This window comes from Vanellus vanellus (assembly GCF_965231255.1).
Source record: "Vanellus vanellus genome assembly, chromosome: 1".
Lineage (NCBI taxonomy): Eukaryota > Metazoa > Chordata > Aves > Charadriiformes > Charadriidae > Vanellus > Vanellus vanellus.
In genome coordinates, this window is record NC_138905.1 from 196,182,680 (window position 1) to 196,202,060 (window position 19,381).

The following is a 19,381-nucleotide window of genomic DNA, read 5'->3' on the forward strand; positions in this document are numbered from 1 at the left end:
AGTACACAAGCAGAGATTTTCATGAACTTCTCATTATGATCTCAAATGGAAAGAGTGTTACAAAATAAACTATGTTTTTCTTATTCAACCTTGCCTGGCATTTAGCCAGATAGTGTGGTGTGGTGTTTTGTTTTTTTTTTTTTTTTATATTTATTTTCTCTCATGCTTCTCAGTGGTACTTAATTGAGGTTAAATCAGAAAGGATAGGCGATTCCATTTGGTTTTGGTGGATACATATCACATCCTGCTCCTGCTCCTGGCTGCTCCTCTTTCCTGACAGGTTTCACTCCATTAATTTTCATAGATTTTTAGCTCAACAGTTCAGTATGAAACTCTACCACTGAAAATACTGTCTGAAGTTCACTAAATAAATTTCCTCTGCTATTAAGCTGTCATCAACTTTGAAAACATCGCTTCTTATTCATGAAAACACAAGAGCTTGGGGTGCTATTCAGTGTAAAAGACTACTACGTGTCTGAAAAGACTGCATTGTTAGCTAATAGAAATTGGAAACTTGAATGTCTATACATTAAAAAAATTTAAAAACGAACATTTTTTGAATAACACCGAAACAACACTTGCACGCACCAAGGGGCAAATATATCATGCTTTACTTTCCTCCATGTTTTCACATAGCACAAGATATATTATGCATAAAAATTAAGGCCCTCTTATGGCAAAGTATCCCAAAGGCTTCAGTAGTATTTCTAAATTTGGCCTAAGAGACGTCAACTTTAGCTTCCTCTTTATGTATGTTTTTATTGCTTCCTAACATTAGTGCAAATACAACTTCTAGTAAATCATCAAAAGAAATTTCTTACACATTAATCTTTCCTAGAAGCAGATTGTGACTAAGAGAACCAAAAAGCATCCCCACCCAATAAATACAATTTGCTATCAGGAGAGAAGAGAAAAAACAATGGGAATCTGAAAAATAAGTAAACTTAATTTTTAAGAAATAATTTCAATTTTAGTCTATTGGCATTATGTAAACAGAATATTTTTTAAAACAATGGTTAGCATTCTCAAATTGAACAGCAGAAGTACGTGGCTTATGCATCTTTGTGGATTTTCTAACAATCTAGACAACTGGATAGTTTACTATGTTATTGGGTTTTAAAATGGTTCGCTGCTATTGAATGTTTAAGAAATATTTATGGCATAAGGCAGTATATTCTTGAAGCTGAAACAATCATTAGACTCTGATGTTCATCTATTTTATTGAACTACCCGCAGGGAGCTTTACGGGCATACTATCATGTCAAGGTCACAGGATTAAGTGAGCAGTGATGACAGTAAACAAGCCTTTTCTCTATATTCTAAAGGGTCTTACTGAGTTACTTAAAATGCCATAAACATAAATAGTCTCCTATCTCTACAACACATCCATGACAGATGACTTCAAAATATAACACTCTTGAGCAATGGAGCTTTACAACCCAACCAACAGCCTATATTATTGACAACAGATATCAATATACTGGGGACCACAAATATCGGGAGAAGTTTGCAATCTGTCATCGTCAGATATTTTACGTCTGTAAGTGTACAAGAAATATATCTACATATACATCAAACCCCTATGCGAACAGATATTACTGCTGAAAAAAACCAGGCTACAGAAAAACACGTTTTTATAGAAAAACTAAATGCTATAGTAACAAATGTACCAAATCTATACAAGCAATGTAAAAACAGATAATACAAAACCTACATAGTAATTTTGATATAATCTTGAATGATTTCATTACTCTTTCGAGGTATACTGTGCATTACCATATCTATTTTATCAATGAGGAAAGCAGTACAATCAAGTACAGCAACCTCCTTCAAGCCGTGTGAAGTCTATGACAGACATGGTGTTCCTGAATCAGTGAAAATAAACCTGTGTAAGCTTATATTTTCACTCTTTTAAAAAAAAACAAAATCAAACAAACAAACAAAAAAAACCCACCCAAAGCCAGCAGTGATCAACTGAAAGAGAAGCATCTGCAGGGAATATTTTGCAGAACACAAAAAAGTGAATTGAGTAAAGATGATCTTCATAGTTTAATATATGTGAATATACAGGCTGTACTGACAAAATGCATACAGAAAGCCCAAACCCAAGGAATGCTCCTGCTAAGCTATATTAAGGTAAGAAGGAAGGGACAAGGCTGTGGTTGCTGCCCTCTGGGTCCAACAGACCATGTTCCTCCTGCACACCCGAAAACAGGACCTCTTACACGGCTCTTGGGAGCGGCAGTTGCACATTTACTTGCCTATCACTCCCCTGTAGTAATACTGCAAGGTATGACTCCCAGCGGATTAGAAATCACTGCAGACGGAGCAAGAGGAGATAAAGTGAAATAGGCACAAGCACCGAGTATTTCTTGTTGCTGGCAAAGGTATGGATATAAGGACAGAACAGACACTGCTGAGAGGAGATCTTTGATTTCCTCAAATGTGGGACTACGAACCAAAAAAAACCCCTGCTGTGCTGAGATAAAATATTTTCTCTTTAGCATCAGATGACCTGTGTGGTTGACGCATTGACTTAGGAAAGCTCTAAACTAGTTTGAAAGACAATAATGTTATGCTACAGGGGAGCAAAACTGGGGAGAAAAAAAATTGCCTTGAAGGTTATTTTTTTTTTTTTTCCTGTGGGAGAGGAGAAAAAAACCCCAACAACTAAGGAGACAAGAAAAATGGATCTAGTACATAGCTGATTACACTTTGCAAGGAGGAAAATGGGAAATACAGGAACTGAGAAATAAGAAGTCTTAGTATCCAGAAGATAAAACTTAGTCTGGCATCATAGAAGCTTGCCGAGACAAATCAGGTTTTGTTCCTGGGAAAAACAAGAAAGAAGTACTTTTTGTTTAGCACATAATAGTTTACTTCCTCTGAAGTTCAGAAAGAGCTATGAGATATACTTATTGAAAGCCTGGGAAATCTTAAAAGGAAAAAAAGTTAGTACTGAACTTTGAGATAGAACAGAAAAAATCTCTACTACCACCTCTGAAAGCAGATGGAGACAGATGTTTGTTTAAAACCCCTAAAATTAAATAACTAACAGAAAAAAGATGAAACTTGTGGTAAAGGGCTCATTTATTCAAACAATAGATGTTAATTTTTTTTTAAAAAACTGAAGTTGTAAAAAAATGCGTGCTTTGTATACATGTGCATGCTGGGTTGAAAAGTAGCTTAAGAAGGTACTTTAGATTTGATTCTGACTGGTTCAAGTTCTTTTCATGAGAGTATCTAAGAGGAAATATATCTGGAGTGAAAGTAATCACTGAAACTAAGCTCGTATTTCCGAGAGAAGATGTTAAAGCTACAGAATAACCAAGTTTTAATCCCCCAAACTTAGAACATTTCAGGAAATTGTTGGATAAACCCCCTTTAAAATAAACCCGCCACAATTTCTAAAACCATAATTACATGCACAACACCAGACAATTCTGTTGTGGAAGGGAGATAAAATATACTAAAATACCAATGTGGTTGTAGTCAAGAGCTTCTTAATAAACTCACATAATCCTAAAGGAAATGTAGCAAGAAAAAAGGAGGAGGAGAGGGCAATCACGCAATCACTTAGCAGTTCTCTGAAAACGTGCGGAGGATAAGTGTGATTCCAGATGACAGGAAAAGGATGCTATGTGATCTTAAAAGGGGAAAACCACACTAAATGCATTATAAACTAATGCTTACCTTTGATACATGCAAAGATACTAGAAGAATTTATCAATCAGCTAATTAATATGAAACAATATAATGTGGGTTTATTACAAGCAAGTAATTTCCTTTACACCTTTGCCATTTGTCCTGGTTTGAGGTAAAACAGAATCAATTTTGTTCAGTAACTTCGCTTCTTAGCTGGGCCTCTTCTAACTGCTGAAATTAACTGCATATTGTGCAGACAGTGTTCACTCTCTCAGAGTGAGAAGACCAATTGTCTATAGCTGATGCCCAGGCATGGTGTGCAGAGAGGCTCTCACTTATACTTATTGCTATACCACCCAAGGCCAAGCAACTTTGTTATTTGCCCCGTTGGAGGGTCGGAAGTGGAAAAGCATAGTGGGGTCCCACCTGCAGGGAGGAGCGGACAGGACAGGTGACCCAAAACTGACCGACAGGGTATTCCATCCCATCTGCCTCATGCTCAGTATAAAAGCTGAGGGATCAAAGGGTCAGTGCTCTTCCTTCAATGGCCGACGTCTGAGGAGGACTCTGTTTGGCTGCCTGTGATCCTGATCCTGATCCTGAATCCAGATCCGGAATCCAGAATCCAGCTGGGACTGCCCCAGTGCCAGCCGGTGACGTGATTGTCATCTCGGGAGCTTGATACGGTTTTGTATATATTTCATTATTTCCTTTTATTTTATTATTATTAATTATTATTATTATTATTATTATTATTATTATTATTATTATTATTTCATTAAAGTAGTTTAGTTCCTTCTAAACTCATAAGTCTCTTTTCCCTCCTCTGCCTCTCTCTTCGAAGAGGGGTAGAGGGGAGCATCTGTCGGTCCCATCTGGGGTCCTTCAGGTCCCCAGTAGTGGATTTTGGCCTAAACCACGACACCATTCGATTTATTTGTTTATTCATCTACAGCATAATTGGAATAGTGAGCTTTTGACACAAGAGTACTTACTGTTTGCATAGACTAAGAAATATGTAACAATATAATAGAGGAATACATGAATGGTTAAAACTTGGATTTTTTTATAGTGAGTAGCAAAGGTTCGTGACCAAATCTGGAATATTTTCAAGTGGGAGACTGTGTGGGTTGTTACCTGAATTCTGCTGTGTTAAACATTTCATTACCAACTTCAATGAAGAACCAGAGAAAATCCACCATAAAACTTGAGGTGACAACAAGCTGTGAGAATTGTAAGAATAGCACAGGAGAATAATAATTCAAAATTACTTTAAAATTACTTTAAAATCTGTAAGATGAAAGAGAGAGACAACAGTCTTAAAAACAATTACAAGCACAGATACAGAGCAGCAAGTGATTGCCAATTAGTAGAAGAGAGTAAGAGCCTGTGGAGGGGTTCTAGGAAGTACTGACTGGGCCCACAATCTCATTTTAGGATGCATCGGTGAACTTATAGTGTGAAACAAACTTAAGTAAAGTTGCGCATTGTTGAGGGCTCACCTGCAATCAAATTCCCAGACTGCAGCACCTCTTTCTAAGGAAGCTGAAAGCAAACTGCAAGAAATCTAAAGCAAGACACCAACATTATACAAGATGTAGATAATCCAATCAGTAAAGAAAGACTGAAAAAAACTGTGTTTTTGTCTAGTCTGGAAGTCAACAGGTTGAAAGGAGAGTATCAGCTTCCAAAGGCTTTGAGAAGGGCTAGGTTTAAAACCAGGTATAATTAATCTAATTTGCAGCAAAGAAAATGATCCTACAATGCGTATGCAAATTCAACTATAAAGCTATCAAAGGCATAGAACAGGTCTTCTAAGGTGTTAGTAGAATTCCACTCTCCCCCCATCAAAGAAAGGGGGATGCAAAGCACGTGATAGGGATGTACCAGACTATGCCTGCCTCGGTGCCTGAGGATGATTTAATCTTCAGTTCCTTTCCAGACCCAACTCTGAATGTCTCATATTATTTTACAAGCATATGGTTGGCCATAAATATATTTCAAATAAAAAAGTACAAGACATTAAGGTTTTGAGAGGAAGGGAATCAAAATGGCTCCACTGGGTTTTCAATTCTGGTTAAACTTTGTATTTCTGGTGTTTCCAACAAAAATGTCTGAGACGCCTGTCAAAATACTTTCTCTTAGAAAAAAACCCACATTTTCTACAGTTTTGCATTCATCTTCTGTAATCTTGAAGCATCACATGGGAAAGAATCCTGGAGTGTAATGGTTCTACAACAGCCTACTGTGACTTAAAAATGCGATGTTTCTCACCCATTTTATGTCACAAAATAAATAATAAATCAAATAATTTTCATTTCTGAGAAAAACCCACCTTCTTAGAAACATAAAACTTACTTTTTCAGAATCTTCTAATCTATGACTTTTGTTCCTTTTTTCTTCTTTGCTTTCTAATCTCATATATGGAGAAGATGGGAAATCCACTGCTATATTGCGCACGGGATAGGCACGGGAGAAAAAGAGAGAATCATGTGAGGGAAGTGTTATCTGCCTAATGAGAAATTCTTCTTTCATGGTTTCTACCTCTGTCTAAACTGGAGGCAGGGAAAGAAGGAGCACAGATGCTAGAAACATTGTCCAATACCAGCAACTGTTAGTCCACTCTGTTGATAGCCGCTGAAGAGGCTGTTTCCACTGCAGGAACTAGGAGGAAAACATGAAAAGAGGCAGGTGGACTTAGAAGCCCTACTGAGATGAGGAAACTTCAAAATCAAGACTGACTGAAATTGAGATTCCTCAGGAAATCCTGGGTTGAAAATTCAAGGAGTCTGAGAATTAGATGGACCTATCATGCCTACTTGTCCTGCCTTTCTCTCTCTTAAGCATCCACTTACGGTTGAAGATAGGTTGCAGGGCTAGATGGACCGCTGGTCTGAACCGTTATGGCTGTTCTTGTGACTGGTGTCCTGGAAGCGGAATGGCTGCATGAGCACGTGCTAGCTCTACAGCCAGACTTAAGAAAGAGTGGAAGTCCCTCTTGGTTTGTTAAGGTTGGCCTTCCTCTTAATATGTGTATACTTTAAAATTCCCTTGTTACTGCTACAACAAAAAACACATATAGTAGGTTGACTGTATGCAATTTGGATATATATTCTGCTTGCCGTTCCAGTTAAAGACTCTACTGACTTCTAAAGATCTGTTGTTTCTAAAGCTTAAAGCAAAACAACATTGCCACACTTTCCTCTTTGTGTTTGCCTCAAAGCAAAAGGGGAAAAACAAATTTTGGGCAGAAACAGAGAACGTATTGAAGAGAACTGAAAAAAACAGAGTAAAGGAGAAAAAAGAATACTCTCACTGCAGAAGTAATAATGTGAAAGAAAATGCAAAAGCCTTCCTTCTTTAATATGAAATACAATGTAGTCTACTTCCTAGAGGTAAACAAGTCTTCCTGTAGAGTTGAACAAATCTTCCCTAAGTACCATGCATTTTCCAACATTGGAAACTACTACCTCATTCCAAAGAAACTATTTTCTTCAGAGTTTTCTTCCAGCTGTGGGAAAAAATCCGTAGTGAACAGCACCACAGTTCGAAATAACCGAGTAACCTTGTACAAACAGAACCGACTAAATCTCACGTAAGCAAACCATGCATCCACTCGTACAGCCCATCTCCAATTATACATCATCCTTTCCTTGGCAGGTATCTCTATGCTGCAAATAGCATCCTACAGCTAACTTCATATTATCGGAAAACGATACAGAATTCTTCTGTCCCCCTTTTTCTGTCATGTTCGTCAAATGCCACAGCAGTGTTAGCAAGAGCATCTTCAAATAGTCTCTGCCTTCCACCACAGTGGTAAGCAATCAGGGAGGGAGGAAAGGAAGAGGGTATGCAATGAGTAGGGGATGTAATGTAGTGGGTGCAGAGCCACAGGAGCAGCACAAAGTTGAAAGCATAGTAAGAAAGGTAAGAAGGGGATTGAAATAGTAAAATACTACAAAAGAGTACTCAGATTAGAAAAATTGCCCGCCTCACATTTATGTTTAAAACCTGCTACGGAAGGATGACTAATACTGGACCTAAAATGCAAATAATGCTGACATACTTGCTGATCTCAAGGTACCTCAAGTAGTGCAGTTAAGTACAAACAACAGAAGGCAGGAAAGCATTCTCTTCATGCTGTGTTGTAATGAAATCGTCTCAGACCTAATATTTGGAACTTGTAGTCAGGACAGCTAATGAATAAGCTGAAAAGTGTGCAGGTTCCATGAGATCCCTCGGGAAGGATCTATTCTGCGAAGACAAATAGATTCCACCAATTCCAGACACATTCATAGTTCTTACAGAGCGCTGCGTTCTTCTACATACTCCGTTAAGAGGCCCTCTAACAACAGGCACGTCAAACACACTGCTGGATCCGGTAGACAGGATCTGGTCTTACATCTTTTCCAGTGTTCTAAAGCTCCCTTTGTAATTTATGTCTGGCAGTTAAAATGAGCCAGAAATGAATGAATAGCGAAACCAGATGAAGCTGATTTGCAGTGGGGGACAGGATAGGTTCTGTGTCTTTCTGAACTTCCTAAGACAGCAGCTAGTACAGCCACGGAGTCAGAGCATGCCAAAGGCTGGCTGTAAGGGAAACTCCTTCTTACTAAATTCCTGCGTTCTGGTCTCCCTTACTGCAAACTGCCAACACTTGGTTTTGAAGCACTGTCGTCCCAGAATCAACTTATTTAACCACCAAGTCCCATAGGCTCAGAAAAGGGGAGTTCTCTTTCCGCTCCCCCCCCCCCCCCCCCCCCCAGCCCCGGCCCCCAGCAGAACCCAATCTCTGCAGAAGCACGTGCTGTAGTGAGAGGCAGAACTAGCAGTCTGGCAAGAAACTTTTTATTTCCAGCCTGTCTCTCCAGACGAATTTGGTCTTTACCACAGAATGAGTTTGACAGCTCTGCCCTCCACCATGAATGATTAATTTGCTATGGGTGTCTAGTTTAACCAAAGATGGATTTGAACAGAAAAAGCCCTCGTATACTTGCTATTTGGTAAAGCTGCTTTAATGTAGGTGGAACCTCCTTCATCAAACCACGGAAAGCAAGAGAACCAAGTTTCATTTTAAAATGTCATTTTTCTCGTTATAACAATCCTCCTGAGTATATCAAAACTGATCATGTGAATATACCTATGATAAGTATTTCGTATTTAGATTTAGAACACAAACTGGAACTCAGAGCTCTTTGTATTGCCCTAGATTGCCTTAAACCTATATAAACTGTAAGGTAGAGCTATATATACAGTATTCCTGAATAGAAGTTTTTGAGAAGTTGAGATATCTGATTAAACCAAGAAGCTGAAATAAGAGAATGCTCCAAACAAACACAGTAATAGATTATGACCCAAAACACAGGCGTGCATACGGCTGATAAGGAATTTGAACTGTGTGTACAGACAGGTTTCACTAATTTTTTTCTTTTTTTTTTTTTTAAGAAAGATGTGTATGGGTAGAGAAGCAGATGGGGAGGAAGAGAAGCACCATATGAAGCTGACAGAGAAGACAGAAGGAAGCATATGTTGTGACATGAAGACTATAACCCTGAAAAAAGCTAAGGGTAAGTGCTGGCTTAAAGAAGCTTTGAACACTAAACTATGAAACACCCTGTTTGATTCTTCCTGAGTTCAAGGAAATAGGATGTTGCATATTCACTCTGAATAAGTGGCAAAGCATCAAAGAAATAACCAACTCATCAATTTCTCATCTGAATGGGAAAAGCCTGCAGAATTCTAATTTTGGGATAATGCTGAAATTAAAAAAGGGAAAAACAGCATGTTTAGGGTAAGCTGTGACACTAAGATGTGTGAAATTGCCAAAATGAGGAAAACAGAATTAATTTGGTTTGAAGGCACAAACAGGATTTATAACAAACTAACAAGATTTATTTTGAAATCTATTATTCTTTGTCTGAGATACGTATGAGAAAACAAGGTGATCCATAATTTCCTTTTGTTGTTGTAGAGGAGTTGATGCTCACACCTGCAAGAAACCGAGCAAAAGAACTTTGGTTTTCACTTTAAGAGGTGAATGGAAAATATTTGTGAACAGGGAAAGAAGATAACACTGATAAGCAATAATTTTATTTTTTTTTTCAAAATTGTTATTTACCATTTTTAGACAGAAAGAGATGAAAGAGTAAACATGTCAGACCAACTCAAACCATACTGATTGATGAATGTATGGACAGGGATAGGTTGTACAATGTCACTGTGTTTGTAAGCATTTATTCAAGTAGTAGGGTGCTTGCATAGAGTTAATTTCTCCTTCATAAATTAATAGCTAATTAAGAAGGTAATTGAAATGCAAGTCACCTACAATTTTATGTTATTTTTAATTCAACTATCTTTATGCAACTATAACTTAGAATTGAAAATTTCATATGGCATTTTGTTGACTTACACCATTCAACTTCATTCTTGTTTCTTCAGACATATTGAGAAGAGTTTATGATAATATATTTAAAATTCATAATTTACAAATACTATAGAATTTCACTCATCAGACCTCTTGTTTTTCCTCCCAGCGCTAGGTTTCTACGTTTCTTAATATACTCTGTTTCTTAATGAACAAAGAGTAAACTTTTTGGCACATACAGATTACACACAGTAAATGCTGTTGCTGCTTTCTGCAAAAACAGTACACACAGACACAAAAACTGGGGAAGCTTACAAGCTCATTGTGTTGAACTGCAAACACAAGGAAAAAAATTCTCTACAGCTGGGTCATATTGCACAAAATGAGACCTTAATATTTTATAACATGAGCATTTATGTTAAAGAACTTAGAATTGCTCTTTACCTTGAAGAGAGACAAACAAAACCACATATATATGTACTATATGCTACAATTATCAGTAAATCAGTAGCTGCAGATTGTGTATGCGTAAGCGAATTGAAGCTTTTAAGAATCACACTCATCCCCTCCCCCAGATAGTTTCTTGTCTACCTTATCCATTTTGGATGACAAAAGGCATTGCTATTTCCCAAGTATTTATCATGCAGAGGAGGTTGCCTGTTTCTTCCCTTGCCCCTCCTGGGCCTGAGAACGATCTCCCTAATTCACCGTTTCAACGAACGGTCTCCAGCGCAAGAGACGGACAGGAGACCAGGAGTGTGCCTTCAGAACTGGGAGCACTCTCCCCAACAGAAATGATGGAGTCACTACAGAGGTCTAGAGGTCTGGAGTGTCAACCGATTTTTTTTTTAAGTAACTCTGTATTCCAGTCAGGCTGTACCTTCTGGGGCACACAGAAGCAACAGTTTATAAAGAGACTGCGAACGCTGTAACTGTTTGTCAAGAATTAAAAACGGAGACTTGAGGCCTGTTGTGTCTCCCGCTGGCCAAGACCAGACAATTTTAGAACCCATCGCAATTTCCATCGCATAGAGAGTACTGGAGTAACTACCTAATTAACAACAGGTTTTGCTTTCTGCACCTGAGCAGTTTAATGAGACCCCTCTCTACTTTCTGCACTTGAAGCCTTTTAAATCTACCCACTGAGAACCAGCGACCGTGGCTCTTCACAAAGCTCAGAGGCTCTCCCACTGGGCATCTCCCCCTACCTGCTGCCATCCCTGGCCTTTCCATTCACAGTCCGCTAGGTCTCCTGACAGAAGGTGCCCTTGTGTGGTAGATCACACAGCTGCCACGGCACACGTGGCGAGACCTGTAGTGAGAGGCCATTGCTTCCTGATCAGCTCCTGCAAATGGGGGACCCCACTCGGAAACCTCGTGCTGTCACCATGTGCCCCCTTCTCCAGGTTAAGCAGCAGCCAACAGCTGCACCCAACACGGCGAGCGCCGAAATGGGAAAGCAGCACTGCAAGTCATTGAGGAGCAGGCACGCTGGGGAAGTGGCATGACAGGAATAATATCGCAGTTTCTTTTGCTTGGCGTAAGAAATTTGATAGGTTTGTCACAGGTGTCAAGCTGCTTCATGGGCCATCAAAAACTATCACGGACTGAAGAGCAAAAAAAAGCCGCAGCAGTGGTCGGTTGCCATACGCGATGCCATTAAGAATCCAGGAGAGGAAATTTATCTGCCCCAAGGAAGAGATAGTCTCCTGAAAAAGTTAGTGACCAGGAACCGACTTAAGCCTGCCAAGTATCTGCAGCCATTCACGAACTTGAGCAACAACATTATTCTAAAATTCAAAGACATTAAAAGGACCGAAAATTGCACTTATTTTCATCAGGCTCAAGTCTCCAGATACACAGCTTTAAGCCTCAACTAGAGATAACAGGAGTGTCCATTAAGGACTAAGGCTGTTTTGAATTAACCATATCACAATCTTATATATGCCATTTTTGTAATGATGTCCACCAGAGTGTTTCTGGCATTAGACTACAGATTTTCCATCAGACTGAATTTCTACACTTTCTACCACCTTAAAAAATAAACACATCTCCATCATCATCCAGGAAATAGTGATGCCTTTCGAAGATATAAGGATATAAGGATGATGAACATTAAAAATTACATTTTTTAAAACACTGTGTAACTGCAAGAACAAACTAGACAGAATGACAAAAAGAATAAACAGTATATGTGGTATTTATTAAACATTATTACTGATGCGTCAAATTTATTACTTCACAACTTTGCTAATAAGCTTAAGCCCTAGATATGTATTCAAGCTACATTAAAATAGATTTTCTGAAAGAAAATATTTATCTAGAGATATATACAAGTCTTTGTATTAGTCTATCAGTCTCAATTAGATTTCTACTGAGAGGGTTTTTCAGAGCTGAAATGGAACTTTTTGATCTGCTCCGCCTGACTCAGAGCAGACAAACAGGATTTAAGTAGAAAACTAAACTATAAAAATTTGCATACTTGGAAACAGAACTTCCTTGATTTCTCTTGTTTGAGCTGTTCCACTTTGAATAACTAATCAAATATGTATGGCTAGAATGCACAAACAAGAGTGAGACTTGGAAGTCTCCAGTTCTGCAGACAGGGCACTCACATGGCAGACCCAGGTTCAAGACCTTGCTCTGAATGAAGGAAAGGAGCAATTTGAGCTCAAGTCTTCCACATGAGGGTCAGCACCTTAGCCACTGGCTATTTTTGTGATTCAGAAGAGCAAGGCTTTGGTTTTTTTTGCATGATATACGAAAACGTTTAATTTCACCCCTATGTTGAATAGAATGAACTTTGAAAAACAGTATTCAACAGAGCTCTGATTAAAATGTCAAATACTATATTATCACTCGCACACAGTAAGAATTATGTATTTTGGATCATGCTTTTTTATTTTATCATTGTTTTTAACAGGGCTACCTGTAGAATTGAGCTGCACTTTGGTTATGTTCAGCTTTGCACATGCTACATTTAAGCACAATGTAAGTTTTGCTTTAAGCATACAGAGTTGGACTGTTCATGGTTGGCACTGACTACTGCTTTGTTGTAGGAGAGTTAAGATTTACCAGTGGGTTTTACCAGTTCACTACTTGCACAGAAAAATCTATAAACAGAAGAAAGCATTTGACAGCTACTCAAGTGATCTGGTTCTGCTGGTTATCCTAATACTGACTCTACACTGCTAGACAAGCCTTTTTGACTCCCTCTTTATTTCCTCTGTCGAAGTCTATATGGAAATCTCTACATCTCTCCGTATCTCATTCAGACACTTCACTCAGATTCTAATAATGGTAGAAGCCTCAAAACCTACTGATTACTAACAGTAAAACTGCATTATAATCAACAAATACCCATTACAATTTATTTAAAATACGGTAAAATACTACGTTGGCAGTCTATAAAGGAGTTTGACCTGTGACTCTTTAGCAAAGAGGTCTTCTCAAGAGCCAGCTGAAGAAAAGACTAACAGAAAATACATTTTACCTAATACATTCATATTTCAGTTATACAACGACTGCTTTTCTTAAACCTTGAAAGTAACATTTAAAACCCGCGCATTCTATATTTGCTGCTTACCTGTGAGAAACAGCTCCCCAGGCACCATGCTTATTTGTTAGTATGTTGAGTATCTTCTGTTTCAGCTGATTGGCGGTAACGTGATCTCGATGCTTAGCAGCACTGATTAGATGATCACACATCTTCTCCTCTTCCCTTCTGTCAGCAGCATACTGAGCGCACTGCGACTAGGAATGAAAGTACAACTTCTTCATAAAAGATAGGCCTTAAAATGATTATTTACTAAAACTCTTTAAATATGACAAGAACTCTTTAAAATACTTTTAAGGGGAATAGGACACACCATTGAATTGAAATGGTTCTACTACTATATATCATCCATGAAAAAGCACTCCGTTAGAAGACGTAAAAATTGAAATATCAAGGGCAAAGACAACAGAATTGCAACTAAAAACATTCAGCCATACAGCTCTGTGTGTGTATATGTGTGACCATGGATATGCCCTAGAAGTTGGTCTCAATTTGTAAAAGTTTCTTGTGTTCTAAGGTATAACATACATAACATAATATGCAGGCAAAAAAAATGTACCCTGTTTTTGATTTTTAAATTGCAATAAAACCTACAATTAAAAAGCTATTTGATAAGTTTATTTTTATGGATGGTAAAGAGAAACTCCTTTAACTACAAAATCAAGGAGTATATTTTCTATTTTATACCACAACATGAAAAATTTTCATAACATACTACCACTTCTAAAAAACCCTAATGGTTAAAAAATCGCTCATCTTTTAAACTGAAAAAGATCTAATGTTTTCATCATGTTTCCTTTAAGAGATAACTACCTTTAAAATAAATGCTGTGGTTATCGATCTTCATGCAAATTTGCTTCTAAAACTGTCAAAACTCTATAGTGTATTTTCATTTTGATAAATCCTTGCCTTACATATAATAAACACAATATATTTTTTCCATTTCTTTTCTCAAAATCATGTTAAGTTCAAATTCAATTTCTCCTCCCAGTAAAGATCCTTTCAAAATGTCTAAACAAAACAAATGTAGCCATGCTAATTAAAATAAAGCCCTTGTAAGTATCATTTTCTAGGTATAAATCAAAAAAGACTAGATTATTCTCAAAACAGCTCATTTTAAAATCACCTTTTAAGAGGCATTTTTGCACACACAGTTATTGTGCACCATTTTAGAACATTTAACCAACGCTCAGTGCTGTAACACAATGCTGAACAGAATCCTATTTTCTAATACTCAAAAGAGCAATTAAAATTAAGTTAACCTCATGCTAAATTGTAGTTTATTCTTCATATTTCTGCACACTACCTTTTTACTAGAGATCACATTAGCATTCAGTAAGATTTTCACAATGGTCTTTCCACTGTGTTACGGCCATTATTTCAAGTAATCTATCTGGAAAAGAACAATCATTACACTAATTCATAAAGGGTTAATTCATTTTTCAATTTATCTTCTTGTACAGGGAAGCACCAATTAGTACAATGATCTGCCTTAGTAATGAGGTTAATATTTCACCAGCTCATTGGACAGTAAAATTAAATTTTCATTTTTCTTCCTGAAGAATTACAAAGGTTAACAAAACGAGAGTTAACTGTGAGGCACCCATTCTGGGAGGAATCTCCCTGGCCCTGACTGCCACCGGAGTCACGGGATAAAATTTAGATGCTGGTCCATGGCCTCCCCACTACGCAGTCGACATCGTAACTTGGTGCAGCTTGGCCCAAATAATTTCACCCATAATGATTCAATTAAAGTTTAAAAGGTAAAAATAAAGTAGCCACTCACTTCTCTGGCTGAGAGCAATGATTAACATGTACTAAAACCCAGAACATATACCAATACAGCTTATTAAAACAAAATGACAGATTTACAATTATGCAAGAGAAAACTACCAGAAATCTCTTTGTCCCTACTACTTTCAAGTAGGATGAATAATAAAATGTTCAGTTATATACCTACCATTATTAAAGACAATACATAAAACATTCTCTCAGACTTTAACCATCACCTTATTTAAGTACATCTGAGTTTCATATTTAACACAGGCTACATTTCATAATTTTCTTTTATGACTTGCAGATTTTATCTTATTAATCTAAAACATGTAGCTGAGATTTTCATGTGACAAATATAATGAAAATTTTCATATATGAAAAATGTGTTGGTTTCTTCACGAGACAATAAGACTGATTTAAGGCTATTCCTTTAGGGACTTTAGTTAATATTCTAAATCCTATTTGCTAACAGAAGCTGGAAGTTAATTGAATATTCTCATTTTGTCTAGAGTTCTGACAGATCTTATACCTCAATGTATTCTTCAAAGAGCAGATAACTCAATCTTCCATTGTCATCTTAGGTTACTGCACGATGCTCTGATAAATATCAAATGTTATTTATTGTTGAGGCAATATGAAACTTCACTCTGACACACACTTAATTGTAAATGCGATTTTATCTAAGTTCAAAATATCCAGTAGATGCTTGGTAATAAAGTTGTTGCAATCCCACATGACAAGTGTCTGCTGTCTGCTCTGACAAAATGAAGTAAAGGTTACGTGTACTCGAAATGACAACAGATATCTCTGTGTCTCACTCTTTTCAGCTGGGTCAAGGAGCACAACAACTACTACATCAAAGTGCACATTTGAGAGAGCTGTTCCAAGGAGATAAAAACCTCATCAAAACTAAGATTACTGGATCCTATTTCTAGCCTCCAGGTGCTTGTTGACGTTTTCTGACAGATGAATAAATTGATATAGCTATTTATTATCATCAATGCTAAGTCAGTCTCTCTAAATCCTAATGTTAGATCACTTAAGCATCAAAACATGTGGAAATGTATGTTTGTGTATATATACTTACACGTACACAAATGTACGCAAGCACAGACAGGTTGGGAAATAATAAAAAACAATGGTGCTGAAATGCATAAAACACCACAAAAATGCAAAGCCGTATTTGATAAAATCATGCCAAAAATTAATTTTTAACTTTACTCCATTTTTGAACAAAAAATTTTAGAATAGGAACAGAATTAATCCTGAAGAAATAATCAAAACCCTGTTAAACTAAACACATTTTAAAAATAGCTTTTTTGTTTATTTGGATCACTTTCAAGCAATGTAATTTAAATTGTATACTGAAACACTGATGAATAAAGCAATTAAATGTTGACTCCTTTTAGGAGTAAGCATCATAGACATTAAAGAGTTATGGGATCCAGCTGCCGTGTTACTTCTTCCAATACGTAAAAGAATAGACATTTTAAACAATCTTACTGTTAATAATTAAAGATTCCTAACTAGCTGAAAAGATATGTAATATCATATTTCAATATATTCATTATAGCAAGTAAATGTTCTAAAGTGCTCCAAAATGCAAAATGTTCTAACAAGACTGCCTTAAAATACGAATTCTGTTTAACAAAACGTTTCTATTTCTTGTTTTTCATTAAGTGCCTTAAGTGTATTAATTGCTTTTCATTCTTACTGAACTCATATACAGTGTTGATAAAATCCAACAAAAATAATTACTAATGTGATTTGCATTACGATTTACAATAAATCAGAGAAGCTCTTTGTGAAGCTAAAGGGTCTGCCATATCAGTTTAGACATTCTGATTAAGGGATTTCTTCAAGCTGTAAATGTTTTCATGAATTTCAGTGAGGAGATGAGAAATTAAACCCGTTCCTTGTGTTTGACATTTACCAAAGCTTTTAAAAACTAGTTTTGAAATGCCTTCAATGTAAATTTCTTTCTTGGAAGAAAAAAAATCTTTATTGTATGGGGTTACAGTCTAGGTGACAACTGAGTGAAAACAGAGAAGCAGAAATGCACCAACTCTCAGGCTTACCTCAAACTCAGCGTGCTTGTGGACATCTTCAGCTCTTTGTCGGTTCAAAATAAATTCTGCTTCATTTGCAACACGCACTATATGGTCTTTCATTGCGTGACATAATAATCTAAAAGAAGAAAAATCAAAATCAACCTTCATTTTCGATGTACTTCAAATACGCTATTTCAGCGGATTTACTTAAAACGGAATAAACTGAAATTAACGAAACTACTGTAATGCAATTGTCAAATTAGCTGACACGATTCATTTTATCCAAAATTTTCTGCATTTGTGAAAACACAAACAAATCGCGTTATATGGAAAAAGCTTGCTATTTATTATTGAGGGGAAAAGTTCTTTATGGAAGTATTATATTTCTAGTATGTTTTTAACAGCAATCTCAATATGAATATTAATACGATACTATCATTTAAAAAAATCTGGGCAACTGCTTAAACTCTTATTGATACCATTATATTATTAAATATAAATATTCCAATTTCAAAGACTTAAAAAATCATGAGATTACTGAAGATTCAAAATTCTATTAAAATTGCAAAGTAATATATACATCTCTCATATGTTCTTCAAACACTGGAGTGAAAAGTGCATCGTGTTTCCAAGTTTTCATGGCATCAGAACTAGACAAACTTTACTTGAAAAGAAGGAAAAAATAGATTTAAGATTGGATTGAGACTGAGGATGTCAATCAGACACCTTAAATTAAGATTCTTGTGAAGACCACCAAATACCATGAGATGCATAATGAAATTGCAGCATAAACAACACTGTGTTGTTAATAATGCTGATATCCTATTGGGCAGGAATAACGGAAGCAACTATGTTCTCGTCCCTACAGTCCATATCTAAGCTTATCCATTCTATTAAAAATTGCTTTGCTCTTCTTATCAGCGGGGAGGAAATATCTTTCAGGATGCAACGATCTGACAGGTCTGTTTAGGATCAGGAAGAACTGTTTCTCTTTGTGTCAAACTGGCACACGGTCTGGGATTTTCCTCCTTGCAGCATCAGGGAAACACACTTAATTTCAGAGATTCTTTATTTAAGAATGTGAAGCTTCTAGCAAATTCCACTGTCACGTTGGTGTCTGGTGCTTAGAAGCACCACAAACGAAAGCCACGATTATTAGACATGAAAGTCCTGAGTACTAGACCTTGCATCTATAAGATGGAAAGACCTGTACTCTATTCTTGCTCCCTTTGGTGTGTTCTACCATCTGTGAAGGAAGGAAATAACTTATCCTGAGCTAATGTTTAATATGGGTGTGTGGCATGGGAAGACAGAAATGTTGGGGCCTCTGTTTAGAGATACAGACAAACAAGCTTGGATCAAGGTTTCAGTGGATATTCATGCTTTTAATAAGCCTTTTTATCATACCTAACCCTTTGCTGTTCATGGAAGCAAAAAGTTTTTGGCAAACTATAAGCTGAAAGACCAAAATTGCCTCCACTGCAGTATTCAAAATTTAGCTTTATTCTTTAACCTACCCCGCTGGAAGATACGCTTTAGTATTTTACGACTGCTATGTGTTCAGGTCTTTATTGCTAAGTGTAGAACAGCCCTAAGGTATGGATTAGGAGTGAGCATTCATGACTTTAACAAGCTTCTCTAAAATGACAAAATACTAGAAGTGAGTGTTTAACATCTCCAATCAAATTTTGCATCACAGGTCTTCCTGAACTTTTCCATATGACATTAATGACCTGGAACCAACTAGCTAGGATTTCAAAGCTGAACACACAGATTTTAAGTGTCTACTAGCTGTACATCCCTTCCTGAATGAATAAAGTATTGAATAAATGGAGCACAGCACAAATTCAGTATCTTTGAGTCAGCTGTGGTCCAGGCAGGATTTCTAGTTCCAAATGGCTTTAGGTGAAATAAATAGGTTTCTTAGACACTCCACGCCACCAAGAACTTGGTGAGAAAAGATTGAGACTAACTTCAATCCACTGGGTT

The 19,381-nt window shown here is 36.9% G+C and overlaps 1 protein-coding gene across 4 annotated transcripts in view; it reads right to left on the minus strand.

Moving 5' to 3' along the window:
* The window catches only part of NBEA (neurobeachin), a gene marked incomplete at its 5' end in the record, with an annotated part of 525,299 nt that overhangs the window by 226,606 nt on the left and 279,312 nt on the right, over nt 1-19,381 (minus strand). For all 4 annotated transcript variants that reach the window (XM_082492157.1, XM_082492158.1, XM_082492156.1 and 1 more), the window contains 2 exons: nt 13,596-13,762; nt 17,420-17,528. In XM_082492157.1, coding sequence (XP_082348283.1) covers nt 13,596-13,762; nt 17,420-17,528 — 276 coding nt within the window. The remainder of the gene's footprint in view (nt 1-13,595; nt 13,763-17,419; nt 17,529-19,381) is intronic.